At 32.4% G+C, this 24,407-nt stretch overlaps 1 protein-coding gene across 1 annotated transcript in view; it reads left to right on the forward strand.

Annotated features, from left to right (window-relative positions):
• The first annotated feature begins 5,148 nt into the window (after positions 1-5,148).
• Positions 5,149-24,407, forward strand: part of LOC114329568 (transcription factor Sox-10-like) — a 79,281-nt gene continuing 60,022 nt past the window's right edge. The window contains exon 1 of the mRNA XM_028278722.2: positions 5,149-5,448. Coding sequence (XP_028134523.2) covers positions 5,225-5,448 — 224 coding nt within the window. The 5' untranslated portion in view covers positions 5,149-5,224. The remainder of the gene's footprint in view (positions 5,449-24,407) is intronic.

The following is a 24,407-nucleotide window of genomic DNA, read 5'->3' on the forward strand; positions in this document are numbered from 1 at the left end:
CATCTGACGAACTCATAGAAGCTTGAAGGATACCTGATACCTATCTACACAACATAAAATGTTAGATATTATGTAACTTCACTCAAAACTAACAATTCGTACGGTGAATCGATTAAAAAAAATAATTTATATAAAAAAAATTTATATATATTTATTAAAAATAAATTATTTATGAGTAATTTGACCCCTCGTCCCATTTAAAATTATACATGTTAACAGCCCCATAGGAGCAAAAATTATTTTTGCATAAAAATTGGTCTCTCTCGATATAAAGGTTGGCCAAATTTTGAGTTTGTGTCAACACATTTATTTTGTTGCTATTTTGGGCAGGGGGTACAAATTTTCATTAGGACACCGTCTATTAGGACGCCAATCAAAATATTAGTTTATTGTCACTTTTTAATTTTAAACAGTGTTTGTACGCTCTTTCCCTTTATAGCCCGATCAAAGCACACACACAATTTTCCGAAAACCTACAAAAAAATAAATAAAGGAAGGATGAAAATTTGGGAATAGGTAGTTTAAATTGTCTATTATTATATAAGAAAAAGTTTACAATTTTACATCCCGTCCATTTTCCAAAAATTGGGAAATACGGGGTGAAAAATATTTTCTCGGGGGTGAAAAATATACCTGCATTCAAAATAAGTCCGGAATTGGATAAAATGACTTATTCTAAGCAACTTTTGTTCTATAGAGTTTTTTCACTAAGTCAATACTTTTCGAGTTATTTGCGAGTGACTGTTCATTTTTAACAAAATATAGCTTATAAAAAAGTGAAAAAAATGGTGTATGCATGAAGTCTGTAGATTCAGTAGAAGCAGAGTTGTAGCTAATGAAAAGTAGGTTCTTGTTCGTCAAATTCCAAATCGAATATTTCAACGTGAAATAACCAAAAAACGGAGAACTTTTCGGGGAAAACTCATTATAACTTTTTTAAAGTGTTTAAAAAAAGGTTTAATTTTGTTTTTTAAAAAAACGTCTAACATTAAAAGTAAGTGAGCTACGCTCAAAATATTGTTGGTCCCTTTTTATTTTTTGGTAAAAAAATCGCGAAAATCACCCCCTAATTAGCATCCCAAATAAAATTAATCGTTACTGCTTCACAAGTTACTTTACTTAAGTATTTTTGAAGTTATACTTCTTTAGGCGCGATTGAGATTGAGGGTGAATTTATATTAATCTGAGCGCATGCGCACACCGACAGTATGGTATTAGTCGTTATACGGGCTCTGATTGGGTGTTGAAATGATCTGTCAATAATAAATAATTGTTCAATATGAAGGTAAACAAATGTTGTATAATATATTAGTTTTATTGTTGTGAGGACAGAAACAAAAAAGTTTATAATTGTAGTGACTTTTAAATAGTTTTTAAAAGCAACAGGTACGTAATAATTGTAAATGTATCATAGGTACCTAATTATTTGAACCTACCAAAATACAGAGTATGTAATACTTTTATTTACATAATTTGATTATCATCAAAATTTCTATCAATATTCACCTAATATATTGTTTTTTTTAATCTATGTTTTGTTGTAGTTTTTCAATTCTAAATCATTTCAATTCAAAATCAAAATAATTTGATTTAATTCAAAAATGTCAAAAGTTTAATCCGTAAGTGAAACAAAATTGGTTTTAAAATATACGCTTTTTTTTAATTTTGAGAAAAATTCATTTTTTTTTTCAAAAATAACTTAAAACTATTAGTAATACCAAAAATCTCAAAGAGTAATAAAATGTAGGTAGGTACGTTTTGCTTTTTTGAATATTTTGGATTTTTTGTTTGCTTGTTAGACAAAAATTGGTTATGCTATGGCTGTTCAAAATTGGCATAAACTCGTGATTAGTTACTCGTTCAATCCATTTTAACTACAGCCTTTCCAAAAATAAGCACTTTAAACCGATGAAACTTACACATCATATACAAAGAATACATAAGAAAAGTAACTTGTGAATCGGTAACGATTAAATTTATTTGGGATGCTAATGGGCTAAGGGGGTGATTTCGCGATTCCTTTTACCAAAAAATAAAAGGGGCCAACAATATTTTGAGATATCCACTTACTTTTAACGTTAGAAGTTTTTTTAAAAAACAAAAATAAACCTTTTTTTAAACACTTTAAAAAGTTGTAACGAGTTTTCCCCGAAAAGTGCTTCGTTTTTTGGTTATTTCACGTTGAAATATTCGATTTGGAATTTGACGAAGAAGAACCTACTTTTCATTAGCTACAACTTTGCTTATGGTAGGTCTATAGCAGGGGTGGCCAAACTGTGGCTCGCGAGCCACATGCGGCTCTTTGAAGGATTACTTGTGGCTCTCGATCAATGTCCCGAGTTCCTTTTCAATTTTGTATTTATGTATTATATTTAAAAAAATTTATTATCGTTGCATATGTTACAAAATGTCTTCTTAATTACTGACAACTAATATGAAAGACCAAATGTAACTTTGTAACAAATTCCATTTTCATTCAAGCTAAGAATGATATGGCAGATCGAAAACTGCCCGAACGAACATTAAAACTGGCGCGACATAAAAGTCAGTAATCAGCCGACTCCAGGCCGATTTGTATAACTCTTGCTACGGATATATGCAAAATTATTTGTAATTTGGATTACACATTTTAGTCATTTTATCGACATAAAAAATTGTTACAATAATAAACTAGAAAAACTTAATTAACGAGTACATATATAAAAAAGCCAGAAGGAATATTGACCAAACTCCAAAATAGATTTCAAGACTTAAAATATTTTAAATCATCTCTTCATTTTTTCTGAATTCATTTGAAATTAACATAGTTCATAAGACGAATTTTTTTATTACCAATATATGACCCGAACAACACATGGAGGATAAAAATTAATAGAAACACAAGAAGATCAAGCTCGAAAATAAAACTATAAGTCGACGCCAATTACCGAATTTTGGAAAGTACCAGAATCGAAGTACCCTAAATTAAAAAAGGATGCTTGTATTTGTGTGGACCATTTTATTCCATTTTAAAATCCGTGATATCAAAACACCGATTAGTATTAACTAATCAGCATTTAGCTGCTGAACTAAAAAGCCTGAAAGAATTACTGGGAAGTGCTGCCACAAATTATTCACCAAATTTTAAAAAATTATCAAAAGAAGGAAAATAAATGTAAAATGTTGTACACACATATTTTTGAACAAAATTTGAAAAATTTGAAAATGTTTTAATGTTACGTAATTTTATTTTAACTTTCAATAAATAAAATTTCTGTTAAAAAAATTTGTATACCTACAAATACCTTCTTTTTTACTTTTTGAATACATATCTATATAATGGCGGCTCGCGAAAAATTTCAACTTGTGAAAAGTGGCTCGGACTATCAAGGAGCTTGGCCACCCCTGGTCTATAGACTTCATGCATACACCATTTTTTTCACTTTTTTATAAGCTACATTTTTGCTAAGAATATTTTTTTTCGATAAGATACTTACTTTTTGAGTTATTTGCCAAAAACCGCCCACAATCATGTTTTTTCTAAGAAAGTAGAAAACTCAAAGAGGTACCACAAAAATGTATATTATAAAAATGTCATACAAGGACGCGTTTCGGCTCTTACCGAGCCATCATCAGCTTGAAATACAGGAGCAAAGTCTAAAACTGTCCTACAATATAAAAAGGAAATTTTTAAGCATGTGGTGATCACGCCCACCTCGGCAAAGGAACTTACCAGACCAGGAAGGAGGAAGAATCTAATGGCTTACATTGTATTGGGTTCTTTAGGTTTCATTCTAAGTTATAAGTAGTGTATTAGACATGTATAAATTCATTTTAAGATTTAAATGACTTCCTCTTTGAGAGAAACCATCTTGCGAACAGATGGTTTCTCTCAAAGAGGAAGTCATTTAAATCTTAAAATGAATTTATACCCTTAATGTCTAATACACTACTTATAACTTAGAATGAAACCTAAAGAACCCAATATAATGTAAGCCATTAGATTCTTCCTCCTTCCTGGTCTGGTAAGTTCCTTTGCCGAGGTGGGCGTGATCACCACATGCTTAAAAATTTCCTTTTTATATTGTAGGACAGTTTTAGACTTTGCTCCTGTATTTCAAGCTGATGATGGCTCGGTAAGAGCCGAAACGCGTCCTTGTATGACATTTTTATAATATACATTTTTGTGGTACCTCTTTGAGTTTTCTACTTTCTTACCTCGAGACCACATTTGAGAATGGATACTTCTCTTCATGTTTTTTTTTGTTAAAACTGAACATATTCACTCGCAAATATCTCGAAATATATTGACTTGGGGAAAAAACTCTATAGAACAAAAGTTGCTTAGAATTAGTCATTTTATCAAAGTCCGGACTTATTTTGAATGTATATTTTTCACCCTCGAGAAGGGGCATTTCCAATTCCCATCCATTTTTGTAAAATGGAGTGGATGTAGAATTGTAAACTTTTCCTTATACCTATAATATAATTATATAATAGGCAATTTCAACTACCTATTCCCAAATTTAAATTCTTCCTTTATTTTTTTAGTCATCTTGTTCTTTGATCGGGCTATTATTTTTTCGTGAACTTCGTTTGACCATCATATGTGTCTTTATTGTCACACTTTTTTTTCTATTATTTTTACCGTAAAAGATATCAATCTGTGATCGAAAATGTTAAAGAAAAATAAAATATTTGTTATTTAGTCTGATAACTAAGGCAATAATTATTTAGTGTATCTATTAACTCTACTAGGACAAAACCCAAGATGCAACAAATAAATAAGCACATTTTTTTCGTTTTTAATTTTTTACCGAACATATCTGACACACCTGGTATAAACTAATTAGTTATAACATCTACAAAATCATTATTTAACAGCCCAAAAAACTATCAAAATATTTAAACATCCAAACTCTCTTACGACGTGTCAAATCTAATTCCAAACTCAAAATAATTTAATTAAAAATCTCACTTCCTCTCAACCAATGTGAACGCAAGGCGGACTTAACCCACTACCGTCAACCTCCATTGGTTGCACCACTCTCTTTCCCACCCTCACGATCTCCAATTAGAACGAGAGAGACAGAAGATCGCCTTAAGACGGTATCGGAGAATCTACGACCACAGCCTACTCACTAACGGACTGCTACAAGGATTTCAAAGCATTCTTTGATGTAACTCATTCGCGGCAGGACGACGTCATTGTTCAGTTACTGAGTACTTTATTTATCTTTGCTAAATGATGTCTAGTTCGATTTCTCGGTCTACGTCAGTGAATGTATCGACGACGTCGTCGACAGTCGGCATCGCGACGCCTTCGCTAGTTACGACGGTTGCGCCGCACAATTTGCTAAGTGTCGCTTCGGGGACAAATGGCAAAGAATTGGACAAAAGTGGGATTAACGATGCCGTTACCAAAGTGCTGCAGGGGTACGATTGGACCCTGGTGCCTATTGCCTCCAAGTAAGTACAAAGTACAACCATGTCCTAAGTCTATAGTCTGTTTTTAATTACCTAATTTTGATTTTGAAAAATAAAACTAGAATTTGAAACTATGTAACTATTGAAGCATTTTTCCATAAAAGTGACCGATTTTTCTTTTATGCTGTTTTAATACTCTAAAAATTAGAATGTTTTTTAATTTTTTTCTTCTGCTTTTTCATCTTTTTGTGTAGGCATGACTGTCTGTTTTTCAATGTGCCTACTGTAAAGTTGTCTTTCCATCGTTTTCGTGGCCTTTCTATTGAGAACCGTCTCTCGCCATCAGGCCATCTTCACTAATCTATTTGTTGTAATTCGTCTTATGTGGTATGTGGTTGTCTTATTCTGCTCCTCTGTTTCCTACGCAGTTCTTAACCAATGATTTCTGTCATATATCTGGAGTTCTAGTTCTAGCTCTGTCCCATAGTGTCTTACCATAGATTTTTCGAAGGGTTTTCATCTCTGCTATTTTTATGTCATTATTGGTCAGATAGTCTGATTATTTTTTTTTGTAAATTCTGCCTTTCATTTCTTTCCCGATATTTTTATTTCTTTCTTCATATTGTTTCATTCAGACAACCTCAGGCTCTGTTTGCTCTATTCACTTCTGTTCCACTTCTGTTTAGAGCTTTCCATAGCAAGATAGGGTGACGCCTAGATATTTAAACTCCATCACAGGCACAGGGCCGGATTTAAGGGAGGGCAGGATGGGCAGCTGTCCGGGGCCCCCACAAAGTCCCAAACATAAGAGATTCATTTAAACAGATATTGGCAGGAGATACAGGAACAATGTATGACAAGTATAAAATGAAGGAGCGAAGGAGTGATAATATTGCATTGTTCATGGTTATGTTTTTGACCTTCCACCAGGTGGGTGTATTGCTTCGTTTGTAAATTCTTATGAAGTGATGAGAAGAGAATTTTGTGATAGGAAACATGTACCTAGATGCAGATAGTAGGCTTATGGATCACGAAATGTCTAAAGCACACGAAAGAATTGGGCGTATTGCGTATTGATACTGAAGTAGCAAAACAGACCGAAGAATTAAAGAATTATTGGAAAATGGTAACTCAAAGACTAATTTTAGAGTTATAAAGTTTATTTGTGAACGAGATTTAGCATTTCGCAGCGAAAAGGAGTTGTCGAGTTCATCACAAAATGAAAATTATTTGAAAATAATCCAGTTATTAGCTGAATATGAGCAATTTTTGAAGCACCATATTTTAATAAATATTCAAATCCTGGAAGCGGACATGTCAACTATCTTTCATCAACCATATGTGAGGAAATTGTACATCTGATGGGTCAAAACGTATTAAATGAAGTAGTTTCAAGGATTAAGAAGTCCAAATATTATTTAGTTCATACAAATCTGCAAACAAATGCATACAAATGCAATGCATACAAATGCAAACTGTGACATTTCGTTACATAGAAGGTTTCACTCCTGTTGAAAGGTTTACCATATTTTTGCCAAATCGCCGTCATAAAGCAGAAGATATATTTAATTATCTAATGACATTTTTGCAAGAACATGATATCGATCTGAAAAACTGCAGGAGACCGTTCTACGTTAATGCGTCAGATATCAGTGGAAAATACAATGGTGTTTAGGCTGAAATTATAGAACAAAAGGGTACATATCCATACGTGGGTGCTCCGTGCTCGGTGTAGCTGCTTAAATGGATACGGCGTGCGCTCCCCTACATGTAAACAGCAAACCGGTTAAATCACTGGTTGGCGATCACCAACGTATCTACTATGTGGAGCTGCTACACCGAGCACGGAGCACCCATGTATGGATACGTACCTTAACATCTTGGAGTTGTGGATTCCTTGTGCCGCCCACTCTCTAAATTTAGTTTCAAAAGCTCCAACTGAGTGTTATCACGCATTAGCATACAACCGCATTATTTAATTTCTTAGAAGAACTAGCTTATATATATTTTTCACTTACTCTACATATAGATACAACTTAACAGAATGTTTTAAAGCTGCGTCTTAAAGCGACAGCAATACAGACCGTACCAAAAATACCTATTATTGTTCCTAAAAGAGCAAATACTACTAGATGGTCATCGAGGTAATGCCGCAAAAGAACTAGTTAAAGGTTATATTCAGATTAAAGGAGCAATATCCAAAATTTCGGAAGACTATGAGCAACAATCTAAAACTCATTGCAAATGGTTTGTTGTACCTATAATCGAATGCGTTTACTGGAAACAGAGAGGATATCAGGGAGGACAAACAGCACAAGTCGTATTCTTCAAGATCCAAATATTAACCTTAATTCAGGAGTGGCAGCACTTAGATCACTTATACAAATTTTACAGTCAAGACGTGACAATTTCGAAAGATATGAGAACATCGGGGAATTTTATAACTCAAAATTTTATCGGTATTATAGATTACGTCTAAATCAGAGGCTTTCTGCATAGGATTCCATCCATTCCAATTTTGGATTTTTACATCATTTTGGAAAATTGGAAAATTTAACTCTGAATGAAATTGAAGCTCACTCACTAAAGCTTACCAACATTTATAGCAATGATTTAGATGAAAACTTATGTGTCCATCTGGTACAGTTTGTAAGATTCTTTAATTCATTTAAAGAGGAAATCAGCTCATCAAATATAAGCAAAGAATTTCAAATGTACCAACTGCTAAAAAAAAAAGAATATGAATGATGCTTTTCCAAATGTTGAGGTGACACTTTGTTAATATTTAGGTCTGATGCTAACTAACTGCAGTGGTTAGAGATCATTCTTAAAATTTAAGTTAATTAAAAATCGACTTCGGTTTATGATGGGCCAAGAGTGTTAGACTCATCTCTCTACAATGAAATCAGCTCATCAAATATAAGCAAAGAATTTCAAATGTACCAACTGCTAAAAAAAAAAGAATATGAATGATGCTTTTCCAAATGTTGAGGTGACACTTTGTTAATATTTAGGTCTGATGCTAACTAACTGCAGTGGTTAGAGATCATTCTTAAAATTTAAGTTAATTAAAAATCGACTTCGGTTTATGATGGGCCAAGAGTGTTAGACTCATCTCTCTACAATGAGCATTGGCCTCGATGTCTAAATGCAACTTATGTCCCACATAATCAAGAAATTTTTAATTAAAATATCTCGAAAAGTTCCCGGACTTTAACCATACATCTTACTATTATTTTTAGTATTTTACTGTAACAAGTTACAGCTCTTGTACTTTTTATTATTTAAAATTATATTTATAAAAGTAGATCAATATTTTTTTAATGGTAGGAGGTAGGGCCCCCACACCAATTCTAGCCAGGGACCCCCACAGGCTTAAATCCGGCTCTGCACAGGCATCACATGTTCTATTATCTGACCGACCCTTCCCCTCCAGCTCTAATTTATAACTTAAGGATTTACCTATACCTACTGTTATTATCATGAATTTTCTCTTTTTTGTGGAAATTAATATGTCAAATTTTTTGGTGGTTGTATGAGATTGGTGTAGCATACGTTGTAAATCACCTTCACTTTGAGAGATTAGTATTGCATCGTTTGCACAGCAGATTATTTTAAATTGTTTTTCTTTCATTTGTTATCATTTTTAGTTCTTAGGACCAGTCTTTAGGACTGGTTTAAATGCAATTCTATAGAACTCTTAAGAGCAGCGGTCCATGGAGTTAAGATACTGGTGATTATATTCAAGCTCCTATTGGGAGACGGCACACGGCACTTAAAGAAGAAGATGTTATTTAATATATAACATTGTATTTATTTTTCTTGATCATCATCATCATCATCATCATCATCAACAATTATACATCCATCATCGGATGTAAGCCTCCCTTAGATGTGTCCATTCATATAAAATCTGTTTGCTGTTTTTTGCATCCATTCGTGGCCAGTCGCAGTCATCAGTCCATCTTGTTTTGCCTCTACTTCTTTTGCTTACTCTTGGTCGCCACTCGAGAATTCGCTTTGTCCAACGGTTGTCTTCCATTCTTTCTATGTGTCCTGGGGACCGTTCAAGTATTACGTAACGCAGGTGGGAGGGGGGTCAAAAATCTTCAAAAATCGCGTTACGTAATACTTGAACGCTCCCCTGCCCAGTTCCATTTTAACATGGCAATCTTCTGGATCACATCTGTTACTTTTACTTGAAATTTTCACGGAAGGTAGGGAATAGTCCAAGGATCATTTTCTATATCATGCCGCTATCATACGCTAAAACCTTGGGGGTGGTTGCCACCCCATCTCGGGGGTGGGAATTTTTTATTACATTTTAACGATGTAATTCGATGCAAAAAGTGATTCTAAGAAAAAAATGTTTTTTACATTTTCTTCGTGAAACTAATATTTTTCGAGTTATTCGCCAATGAAAATAACAGTTTTTCGACGAAAAACAAAGTGAATTTTAGTAGGTTTTTTGAGAATACCTCGAAAAATATGCATTTAATCAAAAGAACTGTAGATATCAAAATTGTATCTTTTAGGGCCGGTTGTTCGAACGCTAATCAAGAAGTTGATTATTATCAATCATTTATTGTAATCAATTTTCTTGATGGGAATCAAACCGCGACATGAAAAATACATGTAAAACACTAATCAGTTATTGATTGTAGGTAAAACAGTAATTAAAATATAGCCGCAGCTCTTAAATTATTAAAAATTGCTTATTATTATTATTGATTTGTAAGTAAAAACAAGAAATTAACATTAGAAAGAGATTAATTATGTTTTATTTTAAATTAAAACCAAAATAATAAAATAAATCAGTCAACATAACCTCAAAATGCGACATCTGTCAGAAGTACGCTTAATCAAATATAATAATTGTAATTAAATATTTGATAATGATCAGTTTTGAATAACGTTCGAACAACCGGCCCTTAGTAACACAAACCAAACTCTTTTCCAATAATATTTTTAAGACCAACACAAACCGAGATACGGCATGTTAAAGGTTAGATTTTTTTGTCAAATGCATAATTTGAAATATTCAAAGCCAAATAATGGGAAAAATTTGCATTTTTCGAGAAAAACTTAAATAATCTTTTTTCAAGTATACAATAAGACCTTTCAAAAAATAATAATAAAAAGTTTCTAGCATGAAAATTAAGCGACTTATAATCAAAAAAATGTCGGTACCTGTTTTTCTCTACGAAAAAATCAGTGAAAGCAACCCCCTAACTACCTTCCTAATTCAAAATTGGTCTTCGCCTTTCTGTAGTTCCTTTTATATTTATATTATCGATACACTCAAGGAGTTTGACCTAATTAAAATGCCTAACTTTGGAAAAATTTTATATCTAACTGTGTACTGATTTTCAGCCTTAGTAAATGGATTTAATTACCTTCGTAGGAAAGCAACTTTGATACCCTCTCAGTAATGAGACCCCTCAAAAATGATTTTGTAGTATTTTTAAAGAGCTATAAGACTGTGTAAATTAAATTCCGTAAGATGCCTTAGTTTTTAATTGGGGCGGGTTTAAAGGGCTCGAATAAGGGGGTGTTTGCTGGTAAATAAAGGATTTAAACAGCTATATCTGGCTAACTATTCACTGTAACGAAAATCTATGCACATGGTAATTTTAGTCATTAAAAAAGCTTAGTAGTTTATAATTTTTTTCATATCTTCAGTATTTTCGGAGGTATTTTGAAGTAAAAGGTGAAAAATACCAAATTGCAAAAAATCAATTTTTCTTGAAACTCCAATTTTTCCAAAGTTAGGCATTTTAAATAGGTCAAACTCCTTGAGTGTATTGGTAATATAAATATAAAAGGAACTATAGAAAGGTGAAGACCAATTTTGAATTAGGAAGGTAGTTACGGGGTTGTTTTCACTGATTTTTTCGTAGAGAAAAGCAGGTACCGACTTTTTTTTTGTAAGTCGCTTAATTTTCATGCTAGAAACTTTTTATTATTATTTTTTGAAAGGTCTAATTGTATACTTGAAGAAGGATTATTTAAGTTTTCCTCGAAAAATGCAAATTTTTCCCATTATTTGGCTTTGAATATTTCAAATTATACATTTGACGAAAAAAGCTAACCTTTAACATGCCGTATCTCGGTTTGTATTGGTCCTAAAGATGTTATAGTAAAAGAATTTGATTTGTGTTACTAAAAGATACAATTTCGACATCTACAGTTTTTTTTTATTAAATGCATATTTTTCGAGGTATTTTCAAAATACCCTCTAAAAAAGTCGATGTTTTCGTCGAAAAACTGTTATTTTCAAGCGCGAATAACTCGAAAAATATTAGTTTTACGAAGAAAATGTAAAAAACATTTTTTTCTTAGAATCACTTTTTCCATCGAATTCATGGTTAATATGTAATAAAAAAAATTCCCACCCCCGAGATGGGGTGGCAACCACCCCCAAGGATTTAGCGTATGATATCGGCATGATATACAATATAAAATGATCCTTGGACTATTCCCTTCCTTCTGTGAAAATTTCAAGTAAATCCATGCTGGACGAAAAAATTGCGAGCCAAAATGCTTCATTTCCTCAATCGACTATTGGGGCCGACCGACCGGCTCTGTCCCGTCATACAGCTGACCAACTAGAATAACTTTTATTCTTATTTAATTTAGAATGTATGTAATGATTTTCAGCCTTAGTAAATGGAAAAAATTGCCTTCGTAGGAAAGCAACTTTGATACCCTCTCAGTAACCCCTGTTCTACGTTTCGCTTGACCGACCGCAGTATGTTTCTCTACACACTCACAGTAATCAACTGTGAAAAATTTAGCTTTAGTAAATTGAAATAGATTTTTCAGCGCTGCCTCTTGGTCTATAGCTCTCGGAGTCACTTGAAGTTTGTGAAAAAATAAATCCACAAACTTGTCTTAATACTTGTTTGCATATTTGTGATGAATGTCGGGAGTCATCATGGCAATCTTTATCTTGTCCGCAGCAATCTTCTTTCTGTATAACGCTTTCCAAATACTTTTCCTTACAGAATGGCTTGTAGGGAAGCATATCTGGATTCATTACGCATAATGTGTTCGAAGTACTGTATCTTTCGAGATCCAGTCCACGAGATCTTAAGTATTCTTCGATACGGCCACATCTCAAACGCTTCCAATCTCTCTTGCACATATATTCGTTCAAGGTCCATGATTTATCACAACAAAACAGAACAGAGGAGACGTAGCATCGTAACATTTTTACTTTCATCAAAAAATTGTAGCTCTTGTAGAAGTTCCCTTTCTGGTTGACGGTGGATCTAGCTTTTCCGAAGTAGGTACGCTCTTAACTCCTGGTTGTTAGTTTATTCTTCATTTATTATGGTGCCGAGGTAATTGAAGTGCTTACTCATACACTGGGGTTTGGCGGTTTGGTTGACGTAAAGTTAATCTTCTGTTATCTTTTTCTTGCTAACTATCATAAGCTTTGTCTCCTTTATGTTTAAGTTGAGACCATATTGTTGACTATGTGGTACGTAATTTTGTTCATAAGGACTTAGGTATATATCTTTTAGATTATCCGCAAATACTTTGGTGTCATCTACATTATATTTACCTGATGTTGTTTAACAGGTCCTCTTTTAGTACTTTAGTAGTTTTTCAATTGGTAAGTTCTGCTAAACATTATTGAATCCGAGCTACATTTGTAAAAATGAGGCAGTGGCGGATCTACGGGGAGGGAAACAGGGGAAATTTCCCCCCCCTAACAAGGTCCGAAATTAAAGAAAAAATTTGTTAAAACAAAAATATATTAGCTGACATGAAACTTACATAGGCGTAACCAGGATGATCCTAAGGGGGGGGGTTACAACTACCTAAAAGGGGGGGGTTACAACTACTGGAAGGTCTCTGAGGGCTATGGTGTTAAGCGTATAGAGCTCAAAGTACATCCCAATGGGGGGTTACAACCCCCAAAACCCCCCCTGGTTACGCCTATGGAAACTTAAACCACAAACAGGCAAATTCAACCCAATAAACACGCTAGGTAGGGAACTACCTAGCGTGTTTAAAAAAATTAAGGGAACTTAATTCCTTGGAAGTTCCCCCCCTAAAGGCAAATTTCCCCTCCCAAGGCAAATGTCTAGGACCTTAGAAAAAGAATAAGAAGAGGAGGTCCTTGGACGTCTGAAGCAAACATCACAACTGGTCAATGTAATAAAGAGGCGCAAGCTTGATTACTTCAGTCATATGAGACATCTTGAAAAAGAGGAACTTTTGTATTTCATTTTCAGGGAAAGATCCAAGGTAGTACTGATATAATAAGAGAATAATAGAATAACAGTCTAGCTGAAAAATCTAAATCTAATACAATAGAACGCAAAATCGAATACATGAGATTAGAGCTGTTATCAATAAAGTCACAATAGCGAATATGGTAGTAGCCTACATGACATCCAAGCAGTCTTCACAAGGCAGTCCACTCTAACTTATGGATTCACGTGCCACACTCTAATTTCACCTTAAATTTCTTCGCTTTTTCCGTCTTATTTAATACTTAACTTTACCCCTTCACTTTCCTGTTAGTCTTAGTCCTTTTATTAGTGATGCCTTTCCTGATATCATATCCTTGCGATTGCGCTTAGTTTTTCTTTAATTGCTACTATTACATACTAATATTATAATCAGCAAACTTAGGTTTTAAATATTTTCCAGTGATCTAAATTTCTCTGTTGTAACAGTCCATGGACTTCAAAATACCAACATTATGCTGGGGCTAAATTCTTTCAATGATCAGTTTTCAATTATTTATTAATTATTTGCTTATTGGTTACTACAGATCGGGTTTGATGTTAAAATTTAATTTAATCTAAAGTTTAAGGAATTAAATTGACATTGAATAATTTGATACTTGGCCCATCAAGACTATCTTTTTCAATGATAACTAAGCATTTGATTGACAATTATTAGTTACTCATTGCAAATGACTAATTTTATCGTTCAGTCGGAATCTTGACACGAGTTCGTTATAAAAATTCTACATTATTTTGCACTATTAGGCATTTGAAACATTAGTTAGCTTTATAATCTTTATTTTAGCAGTGGCGGATCCAGGGGGGGGCGATGGGGGCGATCGGCCCCCCCTCTCAACCCAAGTGATTTATTTTTTTTAATTATAATATAAAGATTAAAATAATATTTATTTATTTTTTCAAATGTCATAATTATACATGTCAAAATTACAATATTATATGAATTATAAATTACATATAAATATATTTTATTAGTATGGGACTTGGCTAAAACGGGCCTGACGCCAGTGTATTTGGAAATGAGTAATTTATAATCCTTATAAATTAAGAATTAAAAATGATCACAATAAGCATATTTAAAAAAATATGTAATGCTATATACTGTGAACGCAACTTAAGCATCTCCACGTATAATTATAAAATTGTTTGCAGATATAATATCAGCTGTGGGAGCACGCCAAATAGAATTCTATTTTAGTGTCGTCACGTTGCCTAGCAACCGTCGATTCTCCCATTATAAAATTCTATTTTGCTGACGTCACAAAATAGAATTTTATAATGGGAGAATCGACGGTTGCTAGGCAACGTGACGTCACTAAAATAGAATTCTATTTGGCATGCTCCCGCACCTGGTGTGAGAGCACGCCAAATAGAATTCTATTTTAGTGACGTCACGACGTCACGTTGCCTAGCAATTGTCGATTCTCCCATTGTGAAATAATTTGGGTGATAATATTAATAGTAATGATAATAATAAATATGTACAAGTAGTCCAGAAGGCCACTGCGCATCCGCTAGGAAAAATATTCTGATTCGGATTTTTTGCACAATCTTACTCAAAAAGGACTCCTTTTAACAAATTTGCATGTTGCCAGGACCAAAAGGTGGTCAAAAATTTTTTAAACGTTTTTTTTTTTTGTTTTTTTTTCCTAAAATTATTTTTTTTGCATGGAAAAAAGTTCTTTTTAGGTTTTTTGGATCATTCCAAACAGAAAAGGTTTTTAGTGATTTTTCTCTAAAAATGATAGTTTTTGTCATATAAGCGATTAAAAATTGAAAAATTGAGAAATCGGCCATTTTTAACCCTCAAAAACTATATGAAAAACTGAAAATTTGAATGTTGCCAAGGTAGGTAGATATTCTTTAAACATCGATTGATGAAATCCCGAAGAGTTTTTTGCAATACAATATTCAAAAAAACTTTGTTTTTTAATTTCTAATCAAGCGTGCGCGACACTATTTTCCACCGACAGTATGGTGCAAATGAAAGGAATAACTTCGTTATTTCGTAAACCGGCGACTTTAAGGAAAAATGCTGAAACAGGTCTTTTTTTTATTTTTAAGTTATGATATTGTGGCACATATGGAATACTAGTGACGTCATCATTATACATTTTTGTAATCAGTATTTCAAACGATTTTAAATGAGGTGTCACATGATGTACTTTCCCATTACGAAATAAAATTAAAACTATTTCGACATGAATTTTTTTGCCTTGAAAAAAGTAAAGTATTCTGATTTTTTGAAAATTACATTCGGTTAATTCATTATTACATTTCCGAAACTACTGTAAGTTCTTAACTTATAAAGTCTCATTTTGTAGGTTTTTTAAATTTTAATGATAATTCACTACATATATTAATTTTTATTTCGTCAACTTTATATATAGGGTGCCCCAACCCAAAAGTAGCGGAACCGTTGCATATTTCGCGAAATGAACATCGGATCGAAAAAGTGAAAAATATGTGTTCAATAATTTTTTAAAATCTATCAAATGATAATAAACACGACCCCCTACGTGGGATGGGGGTAACTTTAAAATATTTAATGGAGACCCCCAGTTTTAATTGCAGATTTGGATTCCTTACGTAAAAGTAAGCAACTTTTATTCGAGACATTTTTTAGAATTCTGGATAGATGGCGCTATAATCGGAAAAACGATTTATCGTGATACTTAATATCTATAGAAACACATTCTCATATGAAAAATCAAAAAACACAAGTTGAATATTTTTCAAAATCCTATCGAATCGAATGCCACCAAACACGACACGGTGTCATTCGATAGGTTTTTGAAAAATATCTATTAAACATGTGTTTTTTAGTTTTTTATTTGGAAGTGTATTTCTCGAGAGAGGCTATTTCTATATTATTCTATTTCTATATAATAGAAAAAATGTCTCGAATAAAAGTTGCTTACTTTTACATAAGGAATCCAAATCTGCAATAAAAACTGGGAGTTTCCATTTACGATTTTAAATTGAGCCCCACCCCACCTCTAGGGGTTGGAGTAGGGGGTCGTATTTGGTGTCATTCGATATATTTTTAAAAATTGTTGAACAGGTACTTTTCAGTTCTTCGATCCGATTTTCATTTTAGCCAATCGGCCCCCCCTCTTAACGATGCTGAATCCGCCGCTGTATTTTAGTGATAGTTTAACGGCCGAGCTGTTTTGGAATAAGTGCGGCATTTTTATTTGAAACCGATATTGTCTGTCTACGTGTGATAAGTCCATGAAATTAACTACTGAATTGTCTTCATTAAATATAATTTGCAGACCTTCTCTGATAATAAAATCCTTTGGATATGTTATGAGAGCAGGCACAGAAAACAGGAAAAGACTTATTATCCAAGGAAAGGTAGCAGACCCAAGATCACGAAGATGATCCCCAACAAGATGGATCGATCACATTACGGGAATATGCAAAAGACCTACCAAAATATCAGATTCTAAGAAGAATAGAGAACAGCAGGGAAATACTGGTGATGGCACGTAAAGAAAAAGGAAGAAGCAAAATACCTATGCGTGAGTTTAAAGAAATATCCAGAGACGGACAATACATGAGATCACAATGACCACTACACTCCCTCCAGGGGGTCAGATCTAAATAAAGAGAGAGACAGAGAGAGAGAGAGAGAGAGAGAGAGAGAGAGAGAGAGAGAGAGAGAGAGAGAGAGAGAGAGAGAGAGAGAGAGAGAGAGAGAGAGAGAGAGAGAGAGAGAGAGAGAGAGTCGTTTAAAGTCTTCTCCTATCCGTGCCTATCCCTTTCTGATATTGATGATCATTATGACAATGTTTAATCCATTTTTATCATTAACTAAACAATCCTCCAGTTGTGTTATGCCAAGTAGGTACTAAGGTTTTTCAGTCACGAAATTTTTGACTTTCGGAACTTCTCTTTCCATCCACTTTGCTCTATATTTGTTACGACAGTCCGCATCATTCCTGATAGTGACCTAAACGTCTAATATGTCTAATAATGTGCACTTGAAGGTATTGTATTATTAAGTTTATTTTATAATTTAATCATATCTTTTTACTACATATTTCTTTCAATTTTCTTCTGTTCAATGCTTTTTCTGTCCAATTTAGTAATGTTCGTTATAAGCATATCTTCGTGTATCTACCTAAAAAGCCTTATAGTCCATTCTTTCACGGTCTTTGCTCTAAATTTTAAAGAACCGCTTGGATTGACATGAAATTTGGCATACGTATAGCTTACATGTCAAAGAAAAAAAGGGATATTGTGCCGATGTGTGCTTTTGCCCTGGGGGTGACTTTCACCCCCTCTGGGGGGTGAAAAAATATATGTCCAAAATAAGTCCGGAAATGGGTAAACTGACTAATTTTAAGTAACTTTTGTTCTATAGAGCTTTTTCGCTAAGTCAACACTTTTTGAGTTATTTGCGAGTGAATATGTTCATTTTTCAACAAAATAACCACATTTTTAGACGGTTTTTCGCAAATAACTCAAAAAGTAAGTATTTTGTCGAAAAAAAACGATCTTAGCAAAAATATAGCCTATAAAGAAGTAAAAAAAAAAATGGTGTACACGTTAGGTCTCTGGATCTCGTAGAACCACAGTTATAGCCAATGAAAAATAGATTCATATTCACCAAATTTCAAATAGAATATTTCGACGTGAAATATCCAAAAAATTAAGCACTTTTTGGGAAAAACCCATTATAACTTGGTCAAGTTACGCTCAAAATAAAGTTGGTCCATTTTGTTTTTTGCAAAAAAAAATTAATTAGCAACTAGCTTTAATTAGCAACTTAAATGAAATTAATCGTTACCGCTCCACAAATTATTTTACTTATGTTGTGTTTATATGATCTGTAAGTTTCATCTATTCAAAGTGCTTAATTTTGAAAAAATTTGGTTTCAAAGTAAAAGTTTTAAAAATTTAAATTTTGAAAAATATGCTTTTTTTCAAAATAACTTGAAAATTGTTAGAGATACCAAAAATCTCGAAAAACAAAAAAAGTCAGATTTGCTTTTATGAATATCACGTATTTTTTTGTTTTTTTTCTGTTAGACAAAAATTGATTGAGATTTGGTGTTTCTAAATTTGCATACATTCGTGATCAGTGACTCGTTCAACCTCTTTTAACTACAGCCCTTTCAATAATAAAGACTTTGAACCGATGAAACTTACAGATCATATAAACAATATATACACGAGTCAATAAACTTGTGAAGTCGTAACGATTAAGTTCATTTAAGATACTAATTACGGGGTGATTTTCTCGATTTTTTTACCAAAACCAAAAGGGACTAACTTTATTTTGAGCGTAACTTGTTTAATTTTGATGCTTGAATTTTTTTTGTAAAACAAAAATGAAGCTTTTTTAAACGCTTTAAATAAGTTGTAATGAGTTTTCCCCGAAATGTGCTTCATTTTTGGGTTATTTCACGTTAAAGTATTCCATTTGGAATTTGACGAATATGAACCTATTTTTCATTAGCTATAATTCTGCTTTTACTAGGTGTAGAGACGTAATATATACACCATTTTTTAAAATTTTTTACAGGCTATATTTTTGCTACGAATCTTTGAGTTATTTGCGAAAAACCGTCTAAAAGCGTGGTTATTTTGCTGAAAATATGAACATATTCACTGCCAAATACCTCGAAAAGTATTGACTTAGTGAAAAAACTCTATAGAACAAAAGTTACTTAAAATTAGCCAGTTTATCCATTTCCTGACTTTCTTTGGACGAATATTTTTTCACCGCCAAGAGGGGGACGAATAAAAAAATTAAAATGAAATAATAAGGTAAACATGAAATACCTTTAACATAAAATAATGTCATAGCAGACAAACTAAAACCACGAGAGTGAGAATTGAATATTGAAGAATTTACAAGGGAAGAAACTGGAAGATATTAGGGGAGTCCTATGTTCAGCTTTGGACGCAGAAGGCTGGATAATGATGATGTTGTTTGTTTATATCTTCTAGTAAAAGTTGAAGAGATTTCCATGTTTTTACCTACAGTAGAGTATCGTTTGAGATCAACAAGAATGAGAACAAAGGAGCTAAAAGTTGTATGCTATGCACATGATGCCATAATTATAGCAAACCATGCCGACCTTCAAAAAATGCTACGACAATTTCACACTGCACTGCTTCGCATCACAATACAAAATGATTTCTAAATCGAAACATAAATTTAATAAGCTATGTTGAACAATGTGTTAAAAATTAAAAGTAATAAAACAAAATTTATAGATTTTTAAAAATGTTTTACGTCTCATATATCAACATGATTCAACGCTATTTAAGCCGTTAAACATTTTTTCCACGACCTTAAAAACACTAATTACTTTATCGATGCGTTTCTACATAAAAAAATGTAGTGCTGAATTTAGCAACATGTTGGAAGTGTTATCAAGGAAACAGATGGAACATGATTCGTAAAATTTTCAGATGGTGCACGAGATGGTTAAAATGGCATAATTATAAAAAGTGTTCATTATTGTACGGAAAAATTCATATTTAGTTAAGTGCAATCGGCGTTTTTTTCGCTTTTAAAATTAACAACTCATTAAATTAAAGTATGACAATTTGTCTTGCGTACAGGGGATCTCTGATAAGTTTGTTTATATTGATACGATATTTATTCCCATTTATATGATTGCCAGCATTGACAAATTTATCAATTTCTAATAGTTCAGAGAAATAAGGAAAAAAATTATCCTCTTGGTGACACAACCCCCTTCAGGCCGAAACCAAATTTTTTGAGTAGTATGGACATCTATAATAATAACCTATATTTTTCCTGTAGCCGATTTTGATGATATACATAGATAGTTATGTACAAATGAAGTAAATTTTCGCTTTTTTCGTCTATTACCAAAAAGTTAAGCATTTTAAACAAATTTGAGAGTAAGAAACTCATAAATCGTATAAATACTTCAATATGGCGTTCTCTGAATATGTATATCCTCATTGGTTGCTTAGAAAATTGCAAAATATGTAAATCATAAATTTTGAGTTTTTATAAATATTCATAACTTATGTAAAAATTAACTTAGAAACTTCTTATTATAAGGAATGCTGAGACTTCTGTGCTTAAATCATACCCTAAATTTCAAAGCAATTGGTCAAATAGTTTAAAAGTTATTTAATTTGTTTATCCCAAATTCATTTTTTTGCAACACTACAAGTCAGAAAATGATGAAGTTACAGTACTACTTTGGATAGTTCATGAAAGAAGAAGATTTACACTATTAATTTAATTAAAAAAAAAAGAATGCGTGTGTACTTTGTACGCACGTAAGAAGTTATACTTCTATTATATGATTTAAACGAAATTAATATACTTTTTATTTATATTTTGTTTAAATATTAAACTAATTTATACTTACTACTTCTCAAACATTTTTATTAGAACAGTGCCAAAAATTAAAATAATAAAAGAATGAAACACACACAAACACATTAAACAAGCCACAAATGATGTCTGAACATTAATTGTCGAAAATTTTTTAACTAAATACGTATTTTCTGAAAATACAATTATATAATAAATATACTTACAATCATAAAATGTATTAAAAAAAAACAAAAAAGAAAGTTTCTATTGGGACTCGAACCAGCGCTGATAAGAGCGGTTGGTATTGGAATTCATTCGCCTTCTCCGCTTAGCCACGGACACTATGTGTCATTATTTACGAAGATCGACTAACTAAACGGATTAAACTTGTGATATTTTGATATTTTGAAAATTGATCAAATTATTTTAATTTTGAATTGAAATGATTTAGAATTGAAAAAATACAACAAAACATAGAGTAAAAAACAATATATTAGGTGAATATTGATAGAAATTTTGATGGTAATCAAATTATATAAATAAAAGTATTACATACTATGTATTTTGGCAGATCAAATAGGTAGGTTTATACCCATGATACATTAACAATTATTACGTACCTGTTGCTTTTCAAAACTATTTAAAAGTCACTACAATATTATAAACTTTTTTTGTTTCTGTCCTCACAACAATAAAACTAATATATTATAATATACATTTGTTTACCTTTGCCTTTACCTCCAAACCACAGCTGCCATATCGGATAATTTTTGACATGTCATTTGAACATCCAATCAGAACAAAGTTATAATGCGCATGCGCCGGGCTGATAGGTTTTAACATATAAAAAAATCACCCTCTATCGCCGGTAAAGAAGTATAACTTCAAAAAATGACAAAAAATAATTCTAAATATTGCAAAATTATTTTGCAAGAACATGTGAATAAAAAAAAGGGTGGAGGACTAACTTCGTGCCTAATTGTCCTACGACAATTGTTTTTCTTTCTAAATGTGTATATAAAAATTCAGTCTTTCTAAATATGAAAAAACAAATTTTCTACGGGTAACAGTTAAAAAGTTATTCTAAGTGTTTATAAGTAAGCAAAAAATCGACATGTTTTTGCAAAATAATTTTACACTGTTTAAAATTACTTTTTGTCATTTTTTTTAATTAAGTTAATAGTATAAATATTCTTCTTTCATAAACTGTCCGAAGTATTACTGTAACCTCCTCATTTCCTGACTTTAATGCCTGGTTGCACCAACAGATCTTAAGCCCCAGCTTAGCTAAGCTCTACTTATAGATAGGGCCTCCTTGAGTATCACTTACGTTGCACCATAATTTTAGATTCTTACCTTAATACCTATCAGTTATATCTATTATTATATTATGGTATTCTTATTGTAATATATTATAATTATATTATATTAATTCTTATGATATTCTCGACTTAAGCTTAAGATCTGTTGGTGCAACCGGGCATAAGTGTTGCAAAAAAAATAATTTGGGAAAAACAAATTAAATAACTTTTAAACTATTTAACCAATTGCTTTGAAATTTAGGGCATGATTTAAGCACCAGAAGTCTCAGATTCCATGTAATAAGAAGGTTCTAAGTTAATTTTTACATAAGTTATGAATATTTATAAAAACTCAAAATGTATGATTTATTTTGCAATTTTCTAAGCAACCAATAAGGATAGACATATTCAGCGAACGCCATTTTGAAGTTTTTTATACGATTTATGAGTTTCTTACTCACAAATTTGTTTAAAATGCATGTCTTTAACGTTTAAGCATTGTTGACACTGGATTATTAAATTGTGAGGTATTCTAGTACTACTAAAGGTACTCTTGCTCTAGGTTGGTAGGATACACCGTTTTCTAGAAAACACGATTTGAAAATTTTTCGTTTTTTAACTAAAGAAAAAATGAAAAAAAAAATTAAAAAAAAACGTGTATTTTACAGACCTAAAACAAGAGTAACTTTTAGTACTAGATTAGTTTATAATTTAATAATCTAGTGTCAAAAATGTTTAAAGGTTAAAGATAAAAAGTTATGCGATAAAATAACCGTTGCCCTACCCAAAACGGACGCCTGTGACCAGTACTTGAAATTCGCAATTGGTGGAATCGATTTATCTCTGGTAGATAAATATGCTCCCTTAGGAAGCATTTTTGGACTAGGTGAGAGAGTTTCTAGACACCCTGTATACTTCTAGTCATTAAATAAGTATATTTATTAATGACTTTTAGACTGAGCGAAAGCAACGGGAAACTAGGTACTCCATTCTATTATAATCGGAATTTAAAAATTGGAACCTGTAACACAAGAAGTGTTTTTCAGGCTGTTAAGTTACATACTCTAGCCAGAAAAATAGCTGGCCGGTAATGGTAAATGCTCCCAAGAAACGGGATACTGCAATGAGAAGCAACAATCAGCAGACCCATCCAAACGGAGTCGGAATTTTGGTGGATAAAATTACCAATAGATCAATCACTGGCTCTATTCCTCTATCAGAAAGAGTAATAAGGTAATTCCTTCATACCCCAAAAATTAAAATGAATGTAGTACATACAAGTCTGTGTACTTAAAGGTCGGAGTGAAGACAAGGATATCGAAGAATTCTATGGTCATATTCAAGAAGTATTAAAATACTGAACAGGAACAGTTTCCTATCATCTCTTGTAAAATAATGACCTAATTAATTATTACCTAGTAACCCACTTACCACGTGTGGGAGTCATATATTGCCCTAGGGCCGTATCCATAGAAATTATATCCATCCTTTGGATTTTACCATATTTACATTTATGTAAGACTTTTCGTCTATTTTTGAAAGGTTTTAACCTTTGTATTTTTGGGTGGCTCACCATGTTCTTGTAACACTGATTACAGAGCGAAAACGTTTTGTTTTTATATTTGTAGCCCTTCCAGGGGCTGTTTAAATTAATATACCTTTTACCAAGAGGAATTTTTCATTAAATTTACTTGTAATTAATGGTAGGTATACAGCCAGCTACAGGAAAGTCTTCCTTGTGGATATTTGTACTGAAAGTATTAAAATATGTTAAAAACATGAAATGTTTATTATAATGGGTGATCTCAATGCCAAGGTTGGTAAAGGAAAATGTGAAGATTTAATTGGAGAACATAAAGCATGGACTTTGCGAGCGCAATGAAAGATGACAAAGGTTGGTCAAATTTGTCCAAGAAAAAGAAATGTTATTAACAAAAACGTTATACACAAGAGTCCACCAAGATATCTGGAAGTAGCGTCAGGATACAGAGCATAAAATCGTAAGAAACCAGATAGACTACTTAAGCAGATAAACAAAACAGAGTATTTGTAATGTTCATTTAAAGATGGACTTACTACAAATAAACTGATATTTTTGGATGGTGTCTTCTTCCT

Source organism: Diabrotica virgifera, chromosome 7, assembly GCF_917563875.1.
Source record: "Diabrotica virgifera virgifera chromosome 7, PGI_DIABVI_V3a".
In the NCBI taxonomy this organism is placed as follows: domain Eukaryota; kingdom Metazoa; phylum Arthropoda; class Insecta; order Coleoptera; family Chrysomelidae; genus Diabrotica; species Diabrotica virgifera.